Genomic DNA, 19782 nt, shown 5'->3' with positions numbered 1-19782 from the left:
AGGGGAATCGGTGTCCACAGGGACAGTCTGGTGAGACAGAGACTGAAAGATGTTCTTGATGTGGCAGGTGGAAGAAGCAGAACCTACTTAATGTTAGTGACAACAACAGCGGACAGCAGGCTCACCAAACTCACCTGAAGGCGGCGAAAGGCACAAAGGGTCTAGTTCCTCAGGTCCTTTGACCGGAGATGATTTCGCTGTCCAAGAGGGGCAATAGTCTGGTGCCAGGCTGTCGCAGCCTTGTGTATGTGATGTGTCGTAGAAAAAGTACTGGCGTCGATGCACAAAGCTGGTGAGATCGGCAAAGGTTGCTGGACGCGCAGGCGCCTGCGCTATTGAAAGAGCAGATTGGGAACTGGAAGCCGATAGTTTCAATGTCCCCTAGACACCGGATGCTGTGACAACAGTTTGAGAATCTAAATTCGTTGGTGACGGGTTGGAAGTTGATGAGTTGAACAACTCTGTGCTATGACGCCGAAAGCCTAGAAGCGGAGCTGTTGAAGAGGTTGACGTTCCTGGCGATAATACTGACAGGTTCTGTGCCGGCAGGATTACTTTGGCTTTCGGCTGTGGCGGTGTGCACATAAAACCATAAGTGGAATACGCAGACGATCCATATCCGAACGACGTAAAACAAGGCCTGTGCCGACTGCAGTCTTCTTCATGCCTTTGTGTCTCAACGTCCTGGTCCTTCGTCGTCATCGACTGTTTGCCCTTCTGTGGTCCTGCACCCCTTTCCCATGAACTTTGTTGCAATCCTACATCTTGACGCCACCTCAGTTCAGCAAGTTTCCAAGACATCACAGCCACACACAGTTGCAATCACTTCAAAAATGGCAGGCAGGCAGACAGGTCCAGATGGATGGAATTCCGGAGGGCCGCAGAATCAACAGCCTTCAACTCGAGAGTCGTGATCCGACCGACGATGAAATGCGAAATGAAACCCGTCAGCCAAGACAGCCAATTCCAAGCTTCCTGATAATCAGAAGCCCAACATGATCATCTTCTGCGGTACAAGTACGGGTTGATAGGAAACTATCCAGGCGGTGATGGACAACTTGAAAAGCGCTCTGGCTTCTTGGCCGCTCTTTCCACACCTCATCCAGCAAATATGAATGGCTATGCGAGTTTCTCCAACATGTTTTCACCACTGCAGGGGGCCATCCAGGCTTCAGCGAGCGAAAAGGGGCGACGGTGACATTAAAATCAGGTGCAGCCTGGAGATTTGGATCGATCTTGCGCAATGCTTGGGACTCCATTGAGTTTGCGCCGCCACATCGGGAGCGGCTGGTAAGCGAGCACACATGAACGCTGCTGTGTGAGCCACACCTCGACAAGATTTCACACATTACTGGCACCGATGTAAGAAGCCAGTTATGGTCATCGTCGACTCGAAGGCTCTGACAAAAGAGGATGTCGATCTGGTGCCATGCAGAGCAATAATCAGGAACTGCCAGCCATTGTAGTGCGAGGGGAGACGCAGTCGGTTTGTTGGTGACATGGTGCACGCATCCTGGCATAACATCAAGATGCTGTTCACTGCCATACTATCTACTGTGGTGGGTATATAAAGAACGTGAAGTTCAGACAAGCTTCGATCGTGGTTTGAACTTTGGACGCGACGCGACGATGACGATGACGACGACGGAACAATGCTTTGCCGAATACCGACTCGGACCGCAACTCGAATTGTTGACGCAACCATTCACTGCACGGTTGCATTCCAGCAAGAATTCACCCCGAGTCTCACTTTCAATTTTCCCAACTTGAGCTGCGGGATTGGGACACAGCGCTCTTGTCATGATGTGACGCTACTGCTGACATATTCAATTGGTGAAGATTCTGGTCAGTGAGGTTGAGCTTTGGTTTAAGCATCGTTTGGTTCGTTTGAGTGCGGCGGCCCTAACGTGACAAGTCCGGCATTAAATTCTGCCTACGAACGGCGGCGAGGAGCACGCAAAGTCTATTGGTTCAGTTATGTCAAATGCAGCATCTCTTATTTGTATGTGACCGCGTACATTTTGAGCATATGCTCTTCCACGGTGCAGGCATCTCCATCAGAAGAGCCATCAAGAGGTCTTAAAACACAGTCTGAATTGCCATCAAGGAAGAAGGGAACAGAGTATCTGTCGCTTCCGCTGGTATTGATGACACGGTGAGTGTTGCTCTTGTACGCCCCATTCGTCCAGGTCTGCAACATGTCACCGACATTGACGACAAGGCCATCCCTCCGAGAAGGCACTTCAACCCAGGCGTTCTGAGATGGATCAAAAGCCTGGAGACCGGAATTCCCATCCTGGAGCAACAAGGTGATCGCTCCAAAGTCCGTGTGCGCACCAGTACCGACGACAGCAGAATCCTTTGGCTGAGATGGATACCGGAGGGGCCTGATTGCTGCGATCGGATCTCGACAGAACTCGGCAATGACCCTAGTATCAAGTTGCGGAAGGCCCCTGGCAAGAATCTGCATCAAGTGGAACGAGAGATCGGTCACGGCATCGAGATATTCAAGCATGGGTTGTCTAAACTTTGTCTCGGGAAGGATTTTGGGGTCTGGCCAGATGTTGGGCTCCCCGAATGGCCTGAATTGATTGTTCATTCCAGGGAGCTGACGGCCGACGAAATAACCCTACATGGAGCTGTCAGCAACGCCGACGCTGGGACTCGAGACGATGCCCGCACCCAGGCGAGCTAGGGGAAAGCTTACTTCTCTCACGTCAGGCCTTGTATCTGCTTCTCGTACCTCATTCCCATACACTTCGTAGCCCCGGCCAGGTTTGCCGCTCAATTTGAGCTTCTCGTCTGCTGGAAGGTTGAACACTGCTTTTGTTGCCTCAAACACTCGGTCCTGCAGTTCTATAGGGATGCCATGGCCTGTAACTTCGAAAATGCCGCTTGTCTCACAAGCGTGTCTGATAATTTCTACAACGCGGTCCGCCTCGGAAGACCTTGGGTCCTCCAAATATTGCGAGATATCCACCACTGGGATCGGGAACGCGGCTTCGCGGTTTTCAACGGAAACTGTCATTTTGCCTTTTTGGCCGCGACCCCGACAACGACCGCGCGCAACGGTTGGCGTAAGAATCCAGAAGCTGTCCGTCAAACATATAAACATTCAACAGTGGCAGCTCAGAAATGGTAAAGCTGCTGGTGCCCCGACGACGCCGCTTTTACCCGACATACGCTGGGTCAGTACTACTAGTACTAATAGTGGGAGTTGATGGTGAGTATGCCGGAGAAAGTTTTCTCCGCAAACTTACAGTGCCTACCATCTCGGCTCGGATATGCCTTTATCGGCTCTCTCAGCCTCACAATGACGCTCCTGGTGTCTCCTATCGCCACTGTAGCCACACAGCGGTATGATATTCGGAAGACTATGTTCGTGGGAGTCGTTCTTGAGACGGCCAGCCTACTCCTAGCAAGCCTAGCAACATCCATCTGGCATCTCTTCCCCACTCAAGGTGTCCTGTTCGGCATGGGTCTGGGGATGATGTTCATTCCTACAACGGCTATTGACCCACAGTGGTTCACGAAAAAGCGGTCTCTCGCCAGTGGTATTGCTGTTTTTGGAGCCGGGCTGGGGGGCCTGGTGTATTCTTTGGTGGCCGAAGCATTGATTCGAAACCTTAGTCTTACCTAGGCCTTTAGGATACTCGGTATCACTACTTTCACGGTCAACATATCTTGCGTGCTCTTGATCAGAGATCGGCGTCGGCTGACAAAAGTCAGCTTTGCCAAAGCTGCAGTAGAACTGTCTCTGTTCAAAAACATTGAATTTGCTCTTTTGATAGGGTTCAGCGGCTTCACCATATTTGGCTTTTATCCTGATCTCCAGCTTGGCCGCCTACGGTATCAGCATTGGCCTTCATTCATCTCAAGCTTCATTCGTCTCCGGTCTATTCAATCTGGGACAGGCAATTGGGCGGCCTCTAATCGGATACTTCAGTGATAACATTAGTCGCATCAAAATGGCTGGCGTTGCAACCTTTTTGGCTGGCGTTATCTGCTTAGCTGTCTAGATTACAGCAAAGAGCTACGGACTGTTGATTTTCTTCGCTCTTACCGAAGGTATTGTGGCAGGGAACTTTTGGGCTACTATCGCGCCGCTTGTGGCGGAGGTTATAGGATTGGAAAAAGTGCCGTCTGGAATGAACGTGGTGTGGTTGTATCGTTTTGCCTTCGACCTTTTCTGAGCCGATCGCCTTGCGCATGACGGGCGCACCGGGAAATTATCTGGGCTCCCAGCTGTTTTCCGGCCTTATGTATATTGCTGCCTCAGCCTGTTTAGGACTACTTTTTCTCAGACAGAAACAACAAGAAGGATGGTCGATCTGGTGAAAAATGACAAGATACCTCGCCCAGCCGCTTGCTGAAATCCTAGCAAGCGTTCGCAAATTCGGGAGTTGTTATATATCATACAAGTAGCCTTACTTTAGTGTACGAAAGCAGCTTCAGAATTCCATGTGACAGTCCGAGTCTGTAGCCGACGAGCCCCTCATGGTGTGGGTACTGACTGTTGTTGATATTGAAACCGCGGTTCGATCTACCGGGCAATTTGGCTACCTTTAAGTAGATGCTGATGCCAAGCGGATAGCTACTTTTATACCTGATCACTAGATGGTACTAGTGGCCTTTCTTCCTTGTATCTCCCTTTGGCGACGCTGGAGCCTTTTATCTGGCTAACCCAGTACTATGTCTTCCGCTATGACTGTCCTGGCCATGCAGGAACCCCACAAGAGGACGCGCGAGACGGATGAACATTGTGAAACACCTGTGCAGGCCACGGTCCTAGAGATTGAATCCAATGCAGCCTTTGTCCCCGTGTATACAAAGTTCAGTCCTTTACAGAAACGATTCATCATAGTTCTTCTCGCCACTTGTGCCTGGCTAGGGATAACATCAACCACCGGAGTACTGGCGGCCGTTCCCGAGATTGTACTCGATTTCAAGACAACTGCCAACGCCGTGAGCATCAGCAATGCTCTCTATCTCGTTTTCATGGGGGTGTTTGCTTGTTTATGGGGGCCTTTTGCAGATATTCTTGGACGCAGAAAGGTTTGAAAATTCCATTGGAAGCTTGAAGTATAATTGCTCATGATGATGCAGGCATACTTGTGCAGTATCACTCTCTTCTTGTGCATTCTCACTTGGCACTGCCTTGTCACCCAATATTGTTTCATTTTTTGTATGTCGTGCACTCACTGCAGCTCAGGGAGTAGCGCTATTGATCTTGGGATCAAGCTGCATCACTGACATAGACCACCCGGTACGCTTGAAGGCCTATGACCCTTCGCAATGCTGACTTGTTGGCAGACGGAACGTGGAACTGCTCTTGGGTGGTTTCTAGCCGGGTCAATGAGTGGCTACGCTTTGGGACCTGTTGTAGGTGGTGCTATCATCACCTACACATCTTGGAGAGTCATTTTCTGGGTGCAGGCTGGCTTGAGTGGAGCAGCAGTCCCAACAACTTATTTCCTTCTTCGAGAAACTATTCACAGCACTCGGACGGCAGAATTGACTGGCCAGGGTATCAGGAGAGCGGCTCGCCAGACCTGGCAGTGGATGAATCCGGCTATAACGGTCAAAGTTTTTGCAGACCCTAACATGTTCTTTGTGGTACGTTGTCTTTATGCCGCAGATGTCTTCCCTTTTGTATCATTCTTCCATCTCACGAGCGAACAAAGATTCTGGCTTCATCCGCACTTGTATGGAATATGTACTCGACTTTAACGCCTGTACGTTATGTGCTGAACCAGCGACTGAACCTTACAACTCCGTTGCAGTCGGGGTTGTTGTTCCTCGCTCCGGGGACTGGCTATATCATTGGGCTTCAAATAGGAGGTCGTTGGGCAGACTACCAAGTCCGGCATTGGATGAAAAAGCGTGGATACCGACGACCCGAGGACCGACTGCGAAGCTGCCTCTTTTTCCTAGGAGGGCTTCTGCCAGGGTCCATGATTTTATATGGGTGGATGGTAGATAGGAGAATCGGCGGAGTCCCAGTCCTAGTGATATCTATGTTCTTCCAAGTGATTGCACAAACCGCATCATTTGTCGGCCTCAACGCGTACATTCTGGATGTTATGCAGCATCGCAGCGGCAGGGCTTCCGGTCAGTGCTTTTCGGGAACTTGCTAAAGCTTCAGCTGATATTCTCTTCCAGCTGCGCACTACATGATGAGGTTCGTAATTGCAGGCATTGGCACAGCTGTTTGTCTGCCACTGATCCATTCGATTGTAGTGGGTTGGACGTCAACTGTTTCCGCAACTTTTGTCACTATCACGGCTGCTCTCGTCTTTTGGACCATAAAGTCAGGGGAGGTTTGGCGTAGTCGGAGAGGCTCACTAAACGCGTAAAGGCTTGACTTTGCGAGTGTGACAGTTTTGCAGGGATCGCTCACAATCAAATGGTTGAAACATTTAGATGTGGGAGTTGAAATAAATATAACTATTTCAACTCACATACCGTAGACAGGTGCCAATGATGTTATATACAATCTACTTGGGCAGAGTAACAATGCTAACAGGGACACTCTACATCACATCATCAGGCACTTGGAACTTGTCCACTGCCAGGCTTCGATATGTAGTACCAATTTGCCGTCCTTTGGAAGAGCAACTAACTGTATGACATGATCTACGCCCTCTAATCTGACAAGGAACAGTATCATTATTACCCCAGATCCCAAGAAGCGAGTTAACCCCACAAGCGAGACAGATTTATGTCTCCGCGCAGCCAGATTTTCTCTCCGAGGTCCCCGATTCCCCGATCTGGGATCACTTACGAGTACGACCTTTGATTGGATATCGGCAGACGATCTACCGCCAAACGTACCACAGGTACTCACGACGCCCCTGTGGTGATATATGACCCCGCGACCCATCACCAGGTATTTATCTTGCAGGTGTAGAGCGAGGCGATAGAACGCATCTCTTCAGGACTGTCGATCTTGCACATACCCGCTACAGCCTGCTCAATACAAGCGATTGAACCCTAGCCTGGAAGTGCTTCGCTCATCGCAAAGATAACTATGCCGTTCACAATGGACATTCCCCCGAAGCGATCCTTCAAAGATCCATACTTTGATGTCGGCACCTACCACAGGACGATCAGCACAAATAGCCCAGAGGCGCAGGTGTGGTTTGACCGTGGTTTGACCGTGGTTTGACCTGGACTTACGCCTTCAATCATGAGGAAGCCTGCTATTGTTTGGCGCAGGCGCTTGCTCACGACCCTGACTGTGCAATGGCGTATTGGGGGTTTGCATATGCAGCAGGACCCAATTATAATAAGTCTTGGGCTATGTTTGACAAGAAAGATTTGGAAAGAACAGTCCCGAAGTGTCACGATGTCGCCAAGCTAGCCCTGGAGAAGTCACAGTCGGCCACTCCGGTTGAGAAGGCTTTGATAAAAGCGCTCCAGAAACGCTACTCTATGACAACTGTCCTCGAGGATTTCACGCCGCCAAACAAGTCATACGCCGATGAAATGAGGGACGTCTACCAGCGGTTCGGCGAGAAGGATTTGGACGTGATTGCGCTCTTTGGCGATGCGCTTATGAACTGGAAGCCGAGGCAAATGTTTGATATCCATACAGGCAAGGCAATACCATCCTCGCCAGTTTTTGAGGTCAGAGCTGTCCTCGAGCATGGGCTGGCACAACCTGATGTCAAAGGCCACCCGGGGGTTCCCCATCTGTACATTCACCTTATGGAGAGGTCGAACACACCCGAAGTTGCTCAACAGCTTGCGACATTATCCGCGAACTCGTCCCGGATGCTGGTCATATGGCTCATATGGCCACCCATATCGATGTACTCGTGGGAGAATACCGGCGGTCGATGACGTCCAACTATGAGGCTACTGTTGCTGACGACAAATACTTCCATCGGTATGGTGGCGTCAACTTTTACAGCTTCTATCGGCTTCACGATTATCATTCGCTGATATATGCAGCCATGCTTGCCGGTCAGTCCAAGGTGGCCTTGGAATCAGTGGATCGCATGGAGGCAACCATCACAGAAGAGATGCTGCGGCTCGAGTCTCCTCCTATGGCGGACTGGCTCGAATTCCTCCTCGCAGTGCGTGTGCATGTCCTCGTCAGGTTTGGCTTTTGGGAGGAGTTGAAGCAGCTGCAGATTCCCGAGGACAAGGATCTTTACTGTGTCACAACCGTGATGATGTACTACGGAAAAGGGATCGCGTATGCCTCGACGAATGACCTCAAGAATGCGGATCTCCAGCGCGAACTCTTCCGGAAAGCAGCGTTGCGTGTTCCCGAGAGCCGGCTCGACTTTCCCAACCGCATTGTCGATGTTCTCAAAGTGGCAAACGCTATGCTGGATGGCGAAATCGAATACAGGCGGCAGAACTACGAGGTGGCTTTTGAGTCTCTGCGGCAAGCCATTGTTCATGAGGACGCGCTGATGTATACAGAACCTTGGGGTTGGATGGTACTTGCAAGACACGCCTACGGGGCCTTGTCTCTGGAGCAAGGCATGGTGGAACAGCCCGCACTGGCTTATGCGGAAGACCTCGGGCTGGTGGAAAACCTGACAAGGGCCCATCAACATCCAAAGAATGTATGGGCGCTACATGGCTACCACGAATGTTTGATTCGTCTTGGTCGTCATGCTGAGGCAGTGATTATAAAGCAAATGCTCACTTTGGCCGCTGCGGAGGCCGATATCTTTATTGCCTCTTCCTGCTTTTGTCGGTTAGGAGTGCCCAACGGGTGCGGCTCAAATTGCCGATAAGGAGGAAGTTGGTACGTCTCGAAACCAAATGTTCGCATACGCCAAGTCGAGCTTGATGAGTTTATTTGTGGGCACTTAGGCTGGCAATTTAAGATGCAGTGTTCTGAACTGCAGGTCATCTCGTGTACCTTAGGTACCTGGTTTTAGCAGGCGAGTAACTGGAATCAGCTCCAGGAAGGTGCTCCCGTTCGCACGCCCATTTATTAGCTTCGTCATAGTACGGAATCTTCCGAGCTGCCCGGTGCGAGCAAACCCCAGAATTACTGCAAATCTACAAGCCAGAAAAGAGCGGTCTTGCCGTTGCTGCCGCCCGGGCCGGGGTGTGGATCAGCCTCCCAGAATCGTTGCGGCAGCAAAGGATCGGAGGGTCCGATCAGAGTGAGATCTGTACTGTACCTTGTGAAGAAAACTGCGCGCATGGACTGTCGTGTGCTTGCTCGATACGAGACCACATTTTCATTCCTGCTGCGGATGACAAAAGACAAGAGTTCGAGCCGGGCCACACACCTCGGGCGAAGAGGAAAGCTGGACCAAGGCCGTCTTAGTTGCCCGTCATCTTATCAAAGAAGCTCGGATCTGGGGCGGTCTCCGTGCCATGGCCATCAAGTCAAGCTGAGACAGCTGCTCTGAAAAACCTTTGTCCTTTCTTTGTACCCGTGTTCCTGCACTATGGCCATTCCTTAAGTTCTTATCCAGACTGCCTTAATCGAGCAAGTATGTCCCCTCTGCGAGAACATGAAGCAACTTCAGACCTTGAAAAGGGTGCCATGGGACATCGGATTCAATCCAGCTGTTGCGATGATGTACCAACGTGCACAGATGAGCTGTACGATGAGAACGCAGAACTGTCAGAATTGGCTATGCCACCTCCTGTGGAGTCAGAGCCTACTCACCGCAAAAGTATTAGTCTGGAGAACGAGGAGCATCAAGCACGGATTACAAGGACACAGCTACAGGAGTCGCAGAATAGAACAAATTCTGAACGCACATCGATCCCTGCGTATGCTACAGTACCCTCACAGCGCCGTTGCAGCAGGAGTCCCCAATCTCAGAGTTCCCACAGCAGGAGTAGCATCAGCGACGTCCAGCATGTCACAGAAGGTGCTGATGGAAGTCAGGAGAAAGAGATGCCCCTGCAGCAAAGGATGTTTTTCCTGCCATCCACCACCGAAATTTTTATCGTCGCCCACCTGATTTTCTTTTCTATCCTGGGTACCTTAGCTCGACTTGGTTTGGAAGCAATAACTCAGTACCCCAGAGCCCCTGTTCTTACGGCCGTGCTATGGGCAAACGTTGCTGGCTCCTTTATCTTTGGCTTTTTGGTTGAAGACCGTCGTCTTTTCAGGGAAGAATGGGGCAAGTATACAGAGGAATGGTCATTCAAACACTTGCAAGACAATCCACATGACACCCACCTTGCAGCTGAGGCTATCAAAAGACATCGCAAGGCCAAGGCAACCATACCGCTTTACATTGGACTTGCGACCGGATTTTGTGGATCATTCACATCCTTTTCGACCTTCATGCGCGACGCCTTCTTGGCATTGAGTGACGAGCTAGTTGAACCAAAACTCCCGCAGGGACACTCCAGACACCGCGGCTACGATTTCGAGGCTGTGGCCGCCGTCCTCATAATCCATGTTGCAGGATCTATTGGGGCGCTGAAAGTGGGCGCGCATGCCGCTCTTGCCACAGAGAAAATCATGCCGATCCTCCCGTTTCGGTGGATTCGAACTGTTCTCGATCCCCTGATGGTTTTCCTCGGGCCGTGTTGCTGGTTAGCTGCTGTGTTTCTTGCGACATGGCCCCCTCGAGACGATTGGAGAGGTCGAGTATTGTTTTCCCTAATCTTCGCACCAGTCGGCTGTCTTTTTCGCTTCTACGTTTCAAGACACTTGAACGGCCGGTTTTGGGTATTCCCTGCTGGGACATTTACCGCGAATATCTTTGGCACCGCTATCTTGGGTATGAGCTATGACCTGCAACATTCCGGGACGAGAGGGTTATTGTCTTGCCAAATTCTGGAGGGGATCATTGAAGGGTACTGCGGCTGTGCCACCACCGTCAGCACTTGGGTTGGAGAACTGCAGACGTTGGAGAGAATACATGCGTACCTTTATGGGACTTTGACTCTGGTCGCAGGACTAGGCCTTTTGGTACTCATCATTGGTAGTCTACTGTGGACAGAAGGGCTTCAGACCGTTATCTGTCAAACATAGGAACAGACAGATGGATAGGGGAACTATCGAAGCACTTGAAGCGTGCCACAGACGCTGTCACAGGTTATTGCAGATATTCTTATCAGGGGCCAAGGAGATTCCCATCTAACCATGACCCAGAGCATGTCTCTCACGGTGTAAAGTGAACGACCAAGATCTCCGCAGGCGAAACAGCCTTGCAAGGTACAAGCCCAGACCTAGACGTCCGTACCATCGCAGTGGGACAGTCACACATGACAGCTAATTTGGGCTTCCCGCACGCAGAAAAAGCTCTCTCAACCGGGAACGATTTCACCGTGGAGATTTAATGCTCACGCATAACCTGCCACCAGGCACCGGTGCCAGGAATGAATGGTTTCAGTCATCCCGCCCCAGCCACGTCTGTCTGGTGATTTGCCTTACCTCACGAGTGCTTTTGGTGAGAGATTAAGATATTGCATCTCCGGCCGGATCGGACGGCACGGACGGCACAGCCGACAAACAACCCCGCGAGCGGGGCATAATCATATATGTGAAGGATTCCGCCGCATCCATTCTTCCGGCCAGGGTAGTATCCAGCCCATGGCTACAGTTCCGTCTCTGAAGCGACGCCGTGTTGCACATGCTTGCGACAGTTGCCGCAGTCTGAAAGCTAAGGTAAGCAATATGCCTCATCCTGGAGAACGCTGTTTGTCAATCTAAATGTAGGGTGGAGCTGATATGTTTTGCCCTGAAAGTGCGATGGAAACCAACCGACGTGCGGACGCTGCGCGGGCTATGGTTATTCGTGTCGCTGGAGTGAGGGTAGCATTCGAAAGTGTGCCTCCGACGGCAATGGTGCGAATCTGAATTGGCTCTCTCTGGAGACTGAGGGCCAAAAATTAAGAGACGCTATTGCCGTTTACGACAGCTTGCTGAAGGACCTCCGCAAAAACCTCTCTCAGGATGATTGCAAAACTGTCGACTTGCGGCTTGCATCAATTCAACTTCCAGACTATTTTACAAAGCATCTTGGAAATGATGCTGCAAGTGTCGAACCGTCGCCGGGGCAGGCTGTTGCCAATGATCGCCACCCAGCGACCTTTGGTCGGTACCTGGGCGAGGCGAGTGACATTCGCTTCTTCCATGCCATGCAATCGGCCTGTTCCCAGCAAACCCAGTCAGGCCAGCAAGAGGACGATTCAGAGGCGCGAGTTGATAGTTATGAACAAGAAGGTGCTCATCAGCAACTCTTGGACCAGAACCAAGGGTCGCTACCGCCCAAGGGGAGTGCGGACAGTTTTGTCGATATATACTTCTCTACAATTCACATCGCCTATCCCTTCATCTCTGAACCGGATTTCAGGCGAACATACGAATCATTTTGGCAATCGGATTCACTGGAGGGTTTCCGCGGCCCATGGCTATCTTTGTTGCGTAAGTGCATGTCTGAGATGAAATACTGAGACTCTCAGAAAAGTATTTTCCCGATGACACTTATCCTACGGCCTTCCTGAATAAATTACGCGTCCCGGCTGCCCACTGAAACAATCTGGCAGTATCTCAAATCCCTCAAATATGCAATTTCTTTGAACCTCTGGATGGCCCTCGATTGAACTACACTGATTTCTTCTTAGTAACCATTTTCGCCATCGGTTCCTGTTATGTGAGGATTGCCGAGGCCGAAAGTGAAGCTTCCAATCCTCAGATGTCTTATCAGCATCACCGTCATTTCGATCGCGCGGTCGCTATTGCACAGAACTACAGCTCTAAGCATACAGTGGACCATATTTGCGCTCTGCTTGCTCAATGCTTTTATCTTCTGGCCACTTGCCAGACCGATCGATGTTGGACAACGCTGGGCCTGGCCGTCAGAATTGCCCAAAGCATCGGTCTCCACGTTGAAGAAGATCATCGCGCGGGTGGCGAAAATGCTCTGGCGCCACCAGAAATGTGTCGTCGAGTTTGGTATTCCATATATGTGCTGGATCGCCTCCTGGCATTGCAATTGGGACGTCCACCCGCCATCAGCGAGGAAGATTTTGATGTTAAACTACCGTCTCGACAGTCGGACGTCGACTTGTCGAATCAAAGAGGTCAGCATGATGTTCAAGGGACAGATTGGGTAGGGGACTACTTTATTGCAATGATAAAGTTTTCAGAAATAATTGGCAGAGTCTTCGGGAGTCTTTACGGACCAAGAAGAGCAGGGGATGCCGCTTTGATCTTGTCACACATCGATCGTCTAGACGTCGACTTGTCACAATGGCGGTTCAACTTGCCGCGACACCTGAGGTTCGACCTGTCTCATACTTTTGAAAAGTCCATCATTTATAAAAGACAGGTGTGTCGCCCCATATGCAAGTCGAAGTTTCTTTCCGCTAACATTAATTCCAGCGAAATATGCTTGCAGTAAAATTCTACAACCTGCAAGCGCTGATTCACCGGCCCCTATTATCACCCGCCAAAATATTTGGATCATGTCCCGACCCTATGGCGTTTTATCGAGCAGAATGCGGTCGCATCTCAATGTCGAAAAGAAAGTGTGTTGTTGCTGCACAACACACTGCGAAGCTACTCCATAACCTGGACGACAAGAAGAGTCTGGTTTATGGCTTTCCTTGGTGGCAGATGATATCATGTCTTATTTGTGCCAGTTCAATCCTTCTTGTTGCAAGCATTTGCGTGGATCTGGATTTGGACAAGGAAGCCTTCAAAGACATAGACTGGGCTGCTGTGGATGAAGATGCCGAAGTTTGCCTCAAGGTCTGTCAAGCCCTTAGCTCTAATTCAAATGCAGCAAGGCTGGCGAGCGACATGATGAAAAGGCTCAAGAAAACAAGAACGCTGTCCCAAGGTAAGTCTAAACATCCATCCCACAGCAAGCAACTGTGCTCCCGCTCTCTGCCGTGGCCTTTTTCTCGAGGCAGCGAGCCATCCATATCTCTGAATTCAATCCTGTGGCTACCCTCCCGTTTACTCTTGGTTTTGCTCCAGAATCTTGCTCTGACACACCTTCCCTTGCTCATCTTAGGGAGGACAATGAACTGTCTTGGAGTTGGGGCCACCCCTGCAGCCGAGAATGGAGCCGACACTATAACAGATATACTACCATCCAGTGATCTCTTCCATGCTACGATGCCGTCACAGTTTGACTCTGTTGACCCAAGCCAAGAGTCTTTCAACCTTATGTTTCAGACAATGCCTTATGAGGTCTCAGAGCCGGTAATGTGTAAGTGACCCTCCATAACAGCAACAAAGGTGTTTCAGTTGGAGTGAGATCACTGTCTCTCGGTTATTTTTCTTTCCTTCTATACGTAGCTCACCTTCCGCAAGTAATCCAAGCTAACGCACATCATGCCATGGCAGGGTCGGCACAATTCGTGAATGCAGTGTATAATCCCTTCCTGCATCATTCGGCCACATAAAACCTAGCTAGCATAATCACGGATAAAGAGCAGAAAGCGTGTTTTGGGCTTTTGGCTACACATGGATTTGCTACATGATACAAATAGTTCGAATAGGAACAATTTGGAGCAGATTACCGCTTGCTATAGGCTGATGGTAGTGTCTTCCGGCCACTGTCCGGGATAAGGGGCCCAAAAGCCTGTCGATCCCATGTCACGGCCCCTTCCTAAGATCCAATTGTCCCCTGAGTAAGTCGGTGGGGAATGCCAAAGTCAGACCACCATCCCGGCCGCACCGTGATTGCCGCTTGAAATGCTGGTCTAGTCCTTCCCACTCAACAAGAGGATAAAGATTGCTCATGTGCAATGAGTGAGATAATAATAGGCATCCGAAGTTCCGAGGCTCTTAGATATAAACGAGACCACTAAAGAAGGTTGGGAATCTGCATTTCTGGCACTGACACTTCTGTTCATTTTATCAAAGATGCCGACGTTCTTAACAGCTGTGAAAGCGTCTCAGCGCCTTGACTCTCGCGGCAAGCCCACGGTACAAGTCGAAGTTGAAGCCAGCAACGGGAGATTCCGCGCAATCGTACCTTCGGGCGCATCCAAAGGGGATTATGAAGCGATCGAGCTGCGCGATGGGAGTGATGCGTACGGCGGAGCTGGAGTCCAGCAAGCCGTAAAGAACGTGCAAGAGATCATCGGTCCCGCGCTTCTGGGCAGGAAATATGACCTAGAAGCTGGCTTGAAAGAGATTGATACCTTTCTGATCAACCTAGATGGCTCCCCAGACAAGAGTAAACTGGGTGCGAATGCTATTCTGGGTGTCAGCATGGCTTGTGCCAGGGCATGTGCAGCTGCGAAGGTAAGTCAACAAGGTTTCAAGTACCTTAGCATGAACTGGTACTAACGAGTCGTTGCCTAGAAAATTCCGCTGTATGACTTTCTGGCCAGCGAGGTTCGACCTTCTACCCAGCAGTACATCATGCCGGTCCCTTTCTTCAATGTGCTCAATGGCGGTGTCCACTCAGGGAATACAATGGCATTTCAAGAGTTTATGATCGCACCGACAGGTGCTGCCTCTATCACTCAGGGCATCCAATGGGCGAGCGAGGTGTATCAGGCGTTGAAATCAATGATTATCGAGAAGTTTGGCAAAGTAGCCACGGGCATTGGCGACGAAGGGGGTTTCGCGCCGCCCATAACTCAACCTTCTGAAGCGTTGGATCTCATAATGGCCTCCATCAAAGCCGCAGGACATGAGAGAAAGATAAAAATAGGTATTGATCCGGCCTCATCGGAATTCTTTGGCGATAAATGCTACGACTTGGGTTTCAAGTCCGACAAGCCCAGAAAACTCACCAGTACAGAATTGTCGGATTTGTACCGGGAGCTGGTCGAGAAGTACCCAATCGTCTTGTTGGAAGATCCTTTTGCGCAAGACGACTGGGAATCATGGAAGGCTTTTCATGCTGTTTCTAAAGACCATAATGTGGAGTTGGTCGGCGATGATCTCCTGGCGACTAACATCAAACGCATAGAGAAGGCCGCGGAAGCTGACGCATGTGACTCTCTACTCTTGAAGGTAAACCAAATTGGAACAGTGAGCGAAGCTATTGCCGCGGCAGCCCGGGCGTACGAACTTGGTTGGTCAGTTTTTGTGTCCCACCGCTCTGGAGAAACAACGGACGACTTCATCGCTGACCTTTCCGTCGGGATTGGCTGTGGCCATCTAAAGGCTGGTGCACCCTGCCGTGGCGAGAGAGTGGCTAAGTACAACCGGCTTATGGATATCGAGGAGGAACTGGCGGCAAAGAAAGTAGACTACTCTTACGCCGGAGAGTCGTTCCGATATGCCTATTCCGGTGGTCGGCACTGATATGGATCAATTGTCTCAGGCTGTGTAGCTTTCATGCACCCATAAGCTATCTCTTGAGGAAGAACCACTTGTCCAAGTCCTGTCCCGTCGATTGAAGCCCATTTTCATCTGCAGAGTTGTTGAAATTCAAGAATCTATTACTTTTCTTTCCCCTGACAACACTTATGGCACCTGCAGACGCCTGGCCATCAATCAGTTTTTCCCATGCATGTCGACATTCTTCGACTATTGACATTGCATAACTACTGTTATGTCAGTGAAAGAAGCATGACTGATTTCGGGTACAAGAGAAGGAGGTGGTATGAAGACCCCATATCGTGTGCATAGTAAGACTCACTGCTTATCTCCAAACTCTTCGTTCAAGGCGATTTTGTTTGGTTCTTTCCCGTCGGGAACTTTGTAGAGCTTGAACCAGTCTCGTGTTGCCTCCAAAAGCCCTGGAAAATGCTGTTGTACGTCACTGATGTCGCTCATTTGGCTCGCGCATGGGTCATTGATATCGATAACTATAATTTTCCAGTCTGTTGCACCGCCGTCAAGGAGAGCCATCACTCCAAGAACCTTGACTTGTTTTATCTGACCAGTATACGCAACCCGTTCACCAATCTCCAAGGCATCCAGAGGATCATTGTCACCAGGGTGCCTCGTGTCTGGGTGCACATAAGAGGGGTCTTCCCATGTCTGGAGGCATTAGTGATTCGGCCGAGTAACACAGAGACTGGACAATCATAAACTTACTCCTGGGAAAGCACCATAGTTCCAGATGTAGCCTTTATAAGGGAAGAGATTCGCTACGAATCGGGGGCTGTAGTTCTTGACATCCTGCTTTATCGGGTTGAAGGCTTCGTTTCTGGAAATCTTCCCTCATGAATGTCGGCGAATAGTCGATAAGTGCAAGCGCTGACATCTTGCCAGCCACACTATTCAATGCCACGTACCTCTAACTTCGCGTTTGACCATCGTGGGATCTCTACAACCATATTCAAAATCTTTTTATCATCATCACAGTACAATGGGATGTCATGCCAGATTGAAATAGGTGATCCATTTCTCTCCAGATACAAGCGATACTCCAAGGAGCCGACAGTGCCAACCACCTTGCGAGTATAAGTTTCTGATTGTGGCATACTCATGCCGACCAAAACTGTCCAAATTGGTGACGAGAAGCAGGGCAAGGAACGAACAATCAGCAGAGGATGTAGAAGCATATGGTGTTATGGGCGCTGATATCTAAGCGCAGTGGACTTATCTTTGTCAGCGAGCCATCCGGCCCGCACGGAGCCGTAGTGTGGTGTGCATAATAATGTGTCAAGGTTTCCTGGCGTCTCGGTGCCTGGGAAAATAAACCAACCTAAGTGCCACTCATCGTGATAAAGGAAGGCAAAGATCAGCTTCAGACGGTTTTTCCCGCAGATTCCAGGCGTTAGTACTTACGAAAAGCAAATTTAACTATGTGGGAAAGACTCTGTGCTCTATTTAGACGGCATCGCCGCCCTCACACATCCAAACAGCGGCGTCAATCCGACCCCCTTGGGAATTTAAGTGAGGTGTCAGCGCCCCCTCCGATCGAGAATCGCCACGACTCCGGTCTCTATCGTCATCACACTCTGGAAGAAAATCTTCGACGCAATTCCCGTGGCGAGGATGTCGATGGTGACGATGAAGAAAACGAGGATATTCTCGTCCGCCACCACACTTTGGAAGAAAACCTCGAGCTTGCCAGGGAGCTTACGCAAGAGATGAGAAGGCAGTCGCATGAGCTGAGGCGGCTCTCCACTGACCGAGAACATGCCACAAGCTCTAAGGAAGCTACCTGATGTTTTAGCCTCGCGAAGCGTATAGTGAGGGAATGGGGGAGTGACAAAGAACACTCTATTCGTCCCGATTGTTATATGCTGTGGCTGCTGTCAAAAGACCACTCCAGAGAGTACAAAATAAGATGGTCATGAGTATTTTGAAAGAGTGCTGCTGCTTTATACAAAGCGTCTTGACAACCTCGCTCGCTTTTGGCTGTCAGATGTGGTTGATGATTAGGGTCAATGGTGATGGCAGGTTCAACTAGCTTTGCCAGCCGTCGGTAGAAGATAGGCGATACATACCTTCGATAGATTCGGGATGCCAAAATATTTGAGCACAACCAGTCCTCTTATGTAGATAAATTCACTTGTGTTATCCCGGTTTGCAACTATCGATCTTACCACCGCTGCTGTTAATTTGTGTTCACCTTATGGGTTAATGTATCTACGCTCCTGATACTTCTGTGCTTGGAACAGTCCTTGAAGTCAATAACCTATTTACCTTATTCTGACTTGTGCAAATACTCTTATAAATCGTGTAGGCTACTCCACTCAAGCCTTTCTCCTGCGAGTAATATCTAGTCTGATTGACAGCGCTCTCGACTCGAACTCAGCCGCCGGTTCGAAAACTCCCCTGGAAAAGAATCAATAGCACTTTGCAAAGATGATGGCCCGGTCTGGATTCTTTCAGGGTCCAGCACTCTTGAAGACAGTCGACGTGATCTTTCACCAGCCTCCCTACTATCCTCAGACAGTCTTTCGCTGGCAGCCGTACTCTCTCGCTCCAGCTCACCCTCTTCCATCTCCTCGCGTTCAACCTCACCTTCTTCTGCCTTTTGTAGCTCCGGGTTCTCCTCAATGCAGACAAATGTTGCCCCAGGGGCCCACCAGTAGAGTGGATATCGACGTCGTCCAAGGTTGTTGATAATCAAAGCCCACCCAAGCATGATAAGTGACGAGGCCAGAATGGTGGGTAAATATCTCCATGATAATGTCACCACTTGCGTTTGGACCGCAGCATTGAGACCAGTGGCACCAGCGCTGTCCAAGATTTAGTATTGTCAAGATTTCGTGCAAGAAGCGACTTACGGAGGGTGAGCGGTGCCCGTGATGAGCATAGCAAGTAGGGAGGTAGCCATCGAAAGTCCTCCATTGATGAAGGTCGATGGGTGAAACTCAGTATTGTCAAGCCACCCCTGGTAGCTTCCATTCAACACCCATAACCGAGTGATGGCGGTCCCAACAAGGGCCGAGATGAAATGACCAAGGACAAAATTGCGCGGTTGCGCCACTGGGGACTCGATTACTCCAAAGAGAAGAACTGCCGACGCACCAAAAGACGTAATGATAGTGGGTGTGTGATAAACGTCGCGGAAAGCTGTACTGGTCGACATGATTGCTTCGATGAGGAGGATGCCACCGAAAGCGCCGATCCAGCCAAGAATCCATACTTCGAGTCGAAGGGGGATTTTCGTTAACCAGGTGAAAGGGGGAAACGGCAAAGGCTCATATGGAGGCTCAGCCTCTGGTGCTCGGTAGCCGGTGAATCTGGATATAATAGGTGGCAGACTGGCTCGGTAGTCTCTGTGAACCTTGAACCATCGAAGAATACCGTATGCTCTTCTCTGGATGGGTTGTCTTTTTTCGTCTCCATTTGATAGCTGCATTATGTTTTTAGCTTGGATTGGAGCTCGCACCGGCTCCTAGTATATTGTGTATGAGCTGTACGCTACTCATGTTAAGCCTTCCGTCTCTATAGTCAAG

At 50.1% G+C, this 19782-nt stretch overlaps 10 protein-coding genes across 11 annotated transcripts; 7 read left to right on the top strand and 3 right to left on the bottom strand.

Moving 5' to 3' along the window:
* Positions 1 to 1624: 1624 nt before the first annotated feature.
* On the top strand, positions 1625 to 4364 carry HMPREF1120_05612. Of its 2 annotated transcripts, XM_009159796.1 has the most exons (3): positions 1625 to 1845; positions 1916 to 2155; positions 2222 to 4364. In XM_009159796.1, the coding sequence occupies exon 3, from the start codon at positions 3221 to 3223 to the stop codon at positions 3638 to 3640; it is 420 nt and encodes a 139-aa protein (XP_009158044.1). In that variant the 5' UTR covers positions 1625 to 1845; positions 1916 to 2155; positions 2222 to 3220; the 3' UTR covers positions 3641 to 4364. The 2 variants fall into 2 exon arrangements, with proteins under 2 accessions (XP_009158044.1, XP_009158043.1); XM_009159795.1 differs by having other exon boundaries at positions 1916 to 4364.
* HMPREF1120_05613 (uncharacterized protein) lies at positions 1997 to 3028 on the bottom strand (the record flags this gene model as incomplete). The annotated part of the gene is made up of 2 exons (XM_009159797.1): positions 1997 to 2629; positions 2708 to 3028. The coding sequence occupies 2 exons, from the start codon at positions 3026 to 3028 to the stop codon at positions 1997 to 1999; spliced, it is 954 nt and encodes a 317-aa protein (XP_009158045.1).
* A 190-nt stretch (positions 4365 to 4554) lies between the features above and the next one.
* On the top strand, positions 4555 to 6516 carry HMPREF1120_05611 (uncharacterized protein). Its single transcript, XM_009159794.1, has 5 exons — positions 4555 to 5055; positions 5107 to 5266; positions 5314 to 5616; positions 5685 to 6111; positions 6163 to 6516. Exons 1-5 carry the CDS (start codon positions 4979 to 4981, stop codon positions 6354 to 6356), a joined length of 1161 nt encoding a protein of 386 aa, XP_009158042.1. The 5' UTR covers positions 4555 to 4978; the 3' UTR covers positions 6357 to 6516.
* A 526-nt stretch (positions 6517 to 7042) lies between these two features.
* Positions 7043 to 8756, top strand: HMPREF1120_05610 (uncharacterized protein; the record flags this gene model as incomplete). The annotated part of the gene is made up of 3 exons (XM_009159793.1): positions 7043 to 7162; positions 7219 to 7697; positions 7736 to 8756. 3 exons carry the CDS (start codon positions 7043 to 7045, stop codon positions 8754 to 8756), a joined length of 1620 nt encoding a protein of 539 aa, XP_009158041.1.
* A 716-nt stretch (positions 8757 to 9472) lies between these two features.
* Positions 9473 to 10975, top strand: HMPREF1120_05609 (uncharacterized protein; the record flags this gene model as incomplete). The annotated part of the gene is made up of 1 exon (XM_009159792.1): positions 9473 to 10975. One exon carries the CDS (start codon positions 9473 to 9475, stop codon positions 10973 to 10975), a length of 1503 nt encoding a protein of 500 aa, XP_009158040.1.
* Positions 10976 to 11326: 351 nt separating this feature from the next.
* HMPREF1120_05608 (transcriptional regulatory protein GAL4) lies at positions 11327 to 14361 on the top strand (the record flags this gene model as incomplete). Its single annotated transcript, XM_009159791.1, has 6 exons — positions 11327 to 11611; positions 11692 to 12370; positions 12571 to 13277; positions 13331 to 13790; positions 13968 to 14165; positions 14303 to 14361. The coding sequence occupies 6 exons, from the start codon at positions 11327 to 11329 to the stop codon at positions 14359 to 14361; spliced, it is 2388 nt and encodes a 795-aa protein (XP_009158039.1).
* Positions 14362 to 14600: 239 nt separating this feature from the next.
* HMPREF1120_05607 (enolase) lies at positions 14601 to 16676 on the top strand. Its single transcript, XM_009159790.1, has 2 exons — positions 14601 to 15208; positions 15269 to 16676. Exons 1-2 carry the CDS (start codon positions 14825 to 14827, stop codon positions 16220 to 16222), a joined length of 1338 nt encoding a protein of 445 aa, XP_009158038.1. The 5' UTR covers positions 14601 to 14824; the 3' UTR covers positions 16223 to 16676.
* On the bottom strand, positions 16269 to 17182 carry HMPREF1120_05606 (inorganic diphosphatase; the record flags this gene model as incomplete). The annotated part of the gene is made up of 4 exons (XM_009159789.1): positions 16269 to 16464; positions 16560 to 16903; positions 16961 to 17085; positions 17161 to 17182. 4 exons carry the CDS (start codon positions 17180 to 17182, stop codon positions 16269 to 16271), a joined length of 687 nt encoding a protein of 228 aa, XP_009158037.1.
* A 379-nt stretch (positions 17183 to 17561) lies between these two features.
* Positions 17562 to 18399, top strand: HMPREF1120_05605 (uncharacterized protein). The gene has a single exon (XM_009159788.1). It carries the CDS (start codon positions 17674 to 17676, stop codon positions 18037 to 18039), a length of 366 nt encoding a protein of 121 aa, XP_009158036.1. The 5' UTR covers positions 17562 to 17673; the 3' UTR covers positions 18040 to 18399.
* Positions 18400 to 18596: 197 nt separating this feature from the next.
* Positions 18597 to 19685, bottom strand: HMPREF1120_05604 (CBS domain-containing membrane protein; the record flags this gene model as incomplete). Its single annotated transcript, XM_009159787.1, has 2 exons — positions 18597 to 19059; positions 19108 to 19685. 2 exons carry the CDS (start codon positions 19683 to 19685, stop codon positions 18597 to 18599), a joined length of 1041 nt encoding a protein of 346 aa, XP_009158035.1.
* Between the last annotated feature and the right edge of the window lie 97 nt (positions 19686 to 19782).

The sequence above is a fragment of the Exophiala dermatitidis genome, assembly GCF_000230625.1.
Source record: "Exophiala dermatitidis NIH/UT8656 unplaced genomic scaffold supercont1.5, whole genome shotgun sequence".
NCBI classification, from domain to species: Eukaryota; Fungi; Ascomycota; class Eurotiomycetes; order Chaetothyriales; family Herpotrichiellaceae; genus Exophiala; species Exophiala dermatitidis.
The sequence above is the reverse complement of the archived record's forward strand: the minus strand, read 5'-3'. Positions and strand labels throughout refer to the sequence as shown.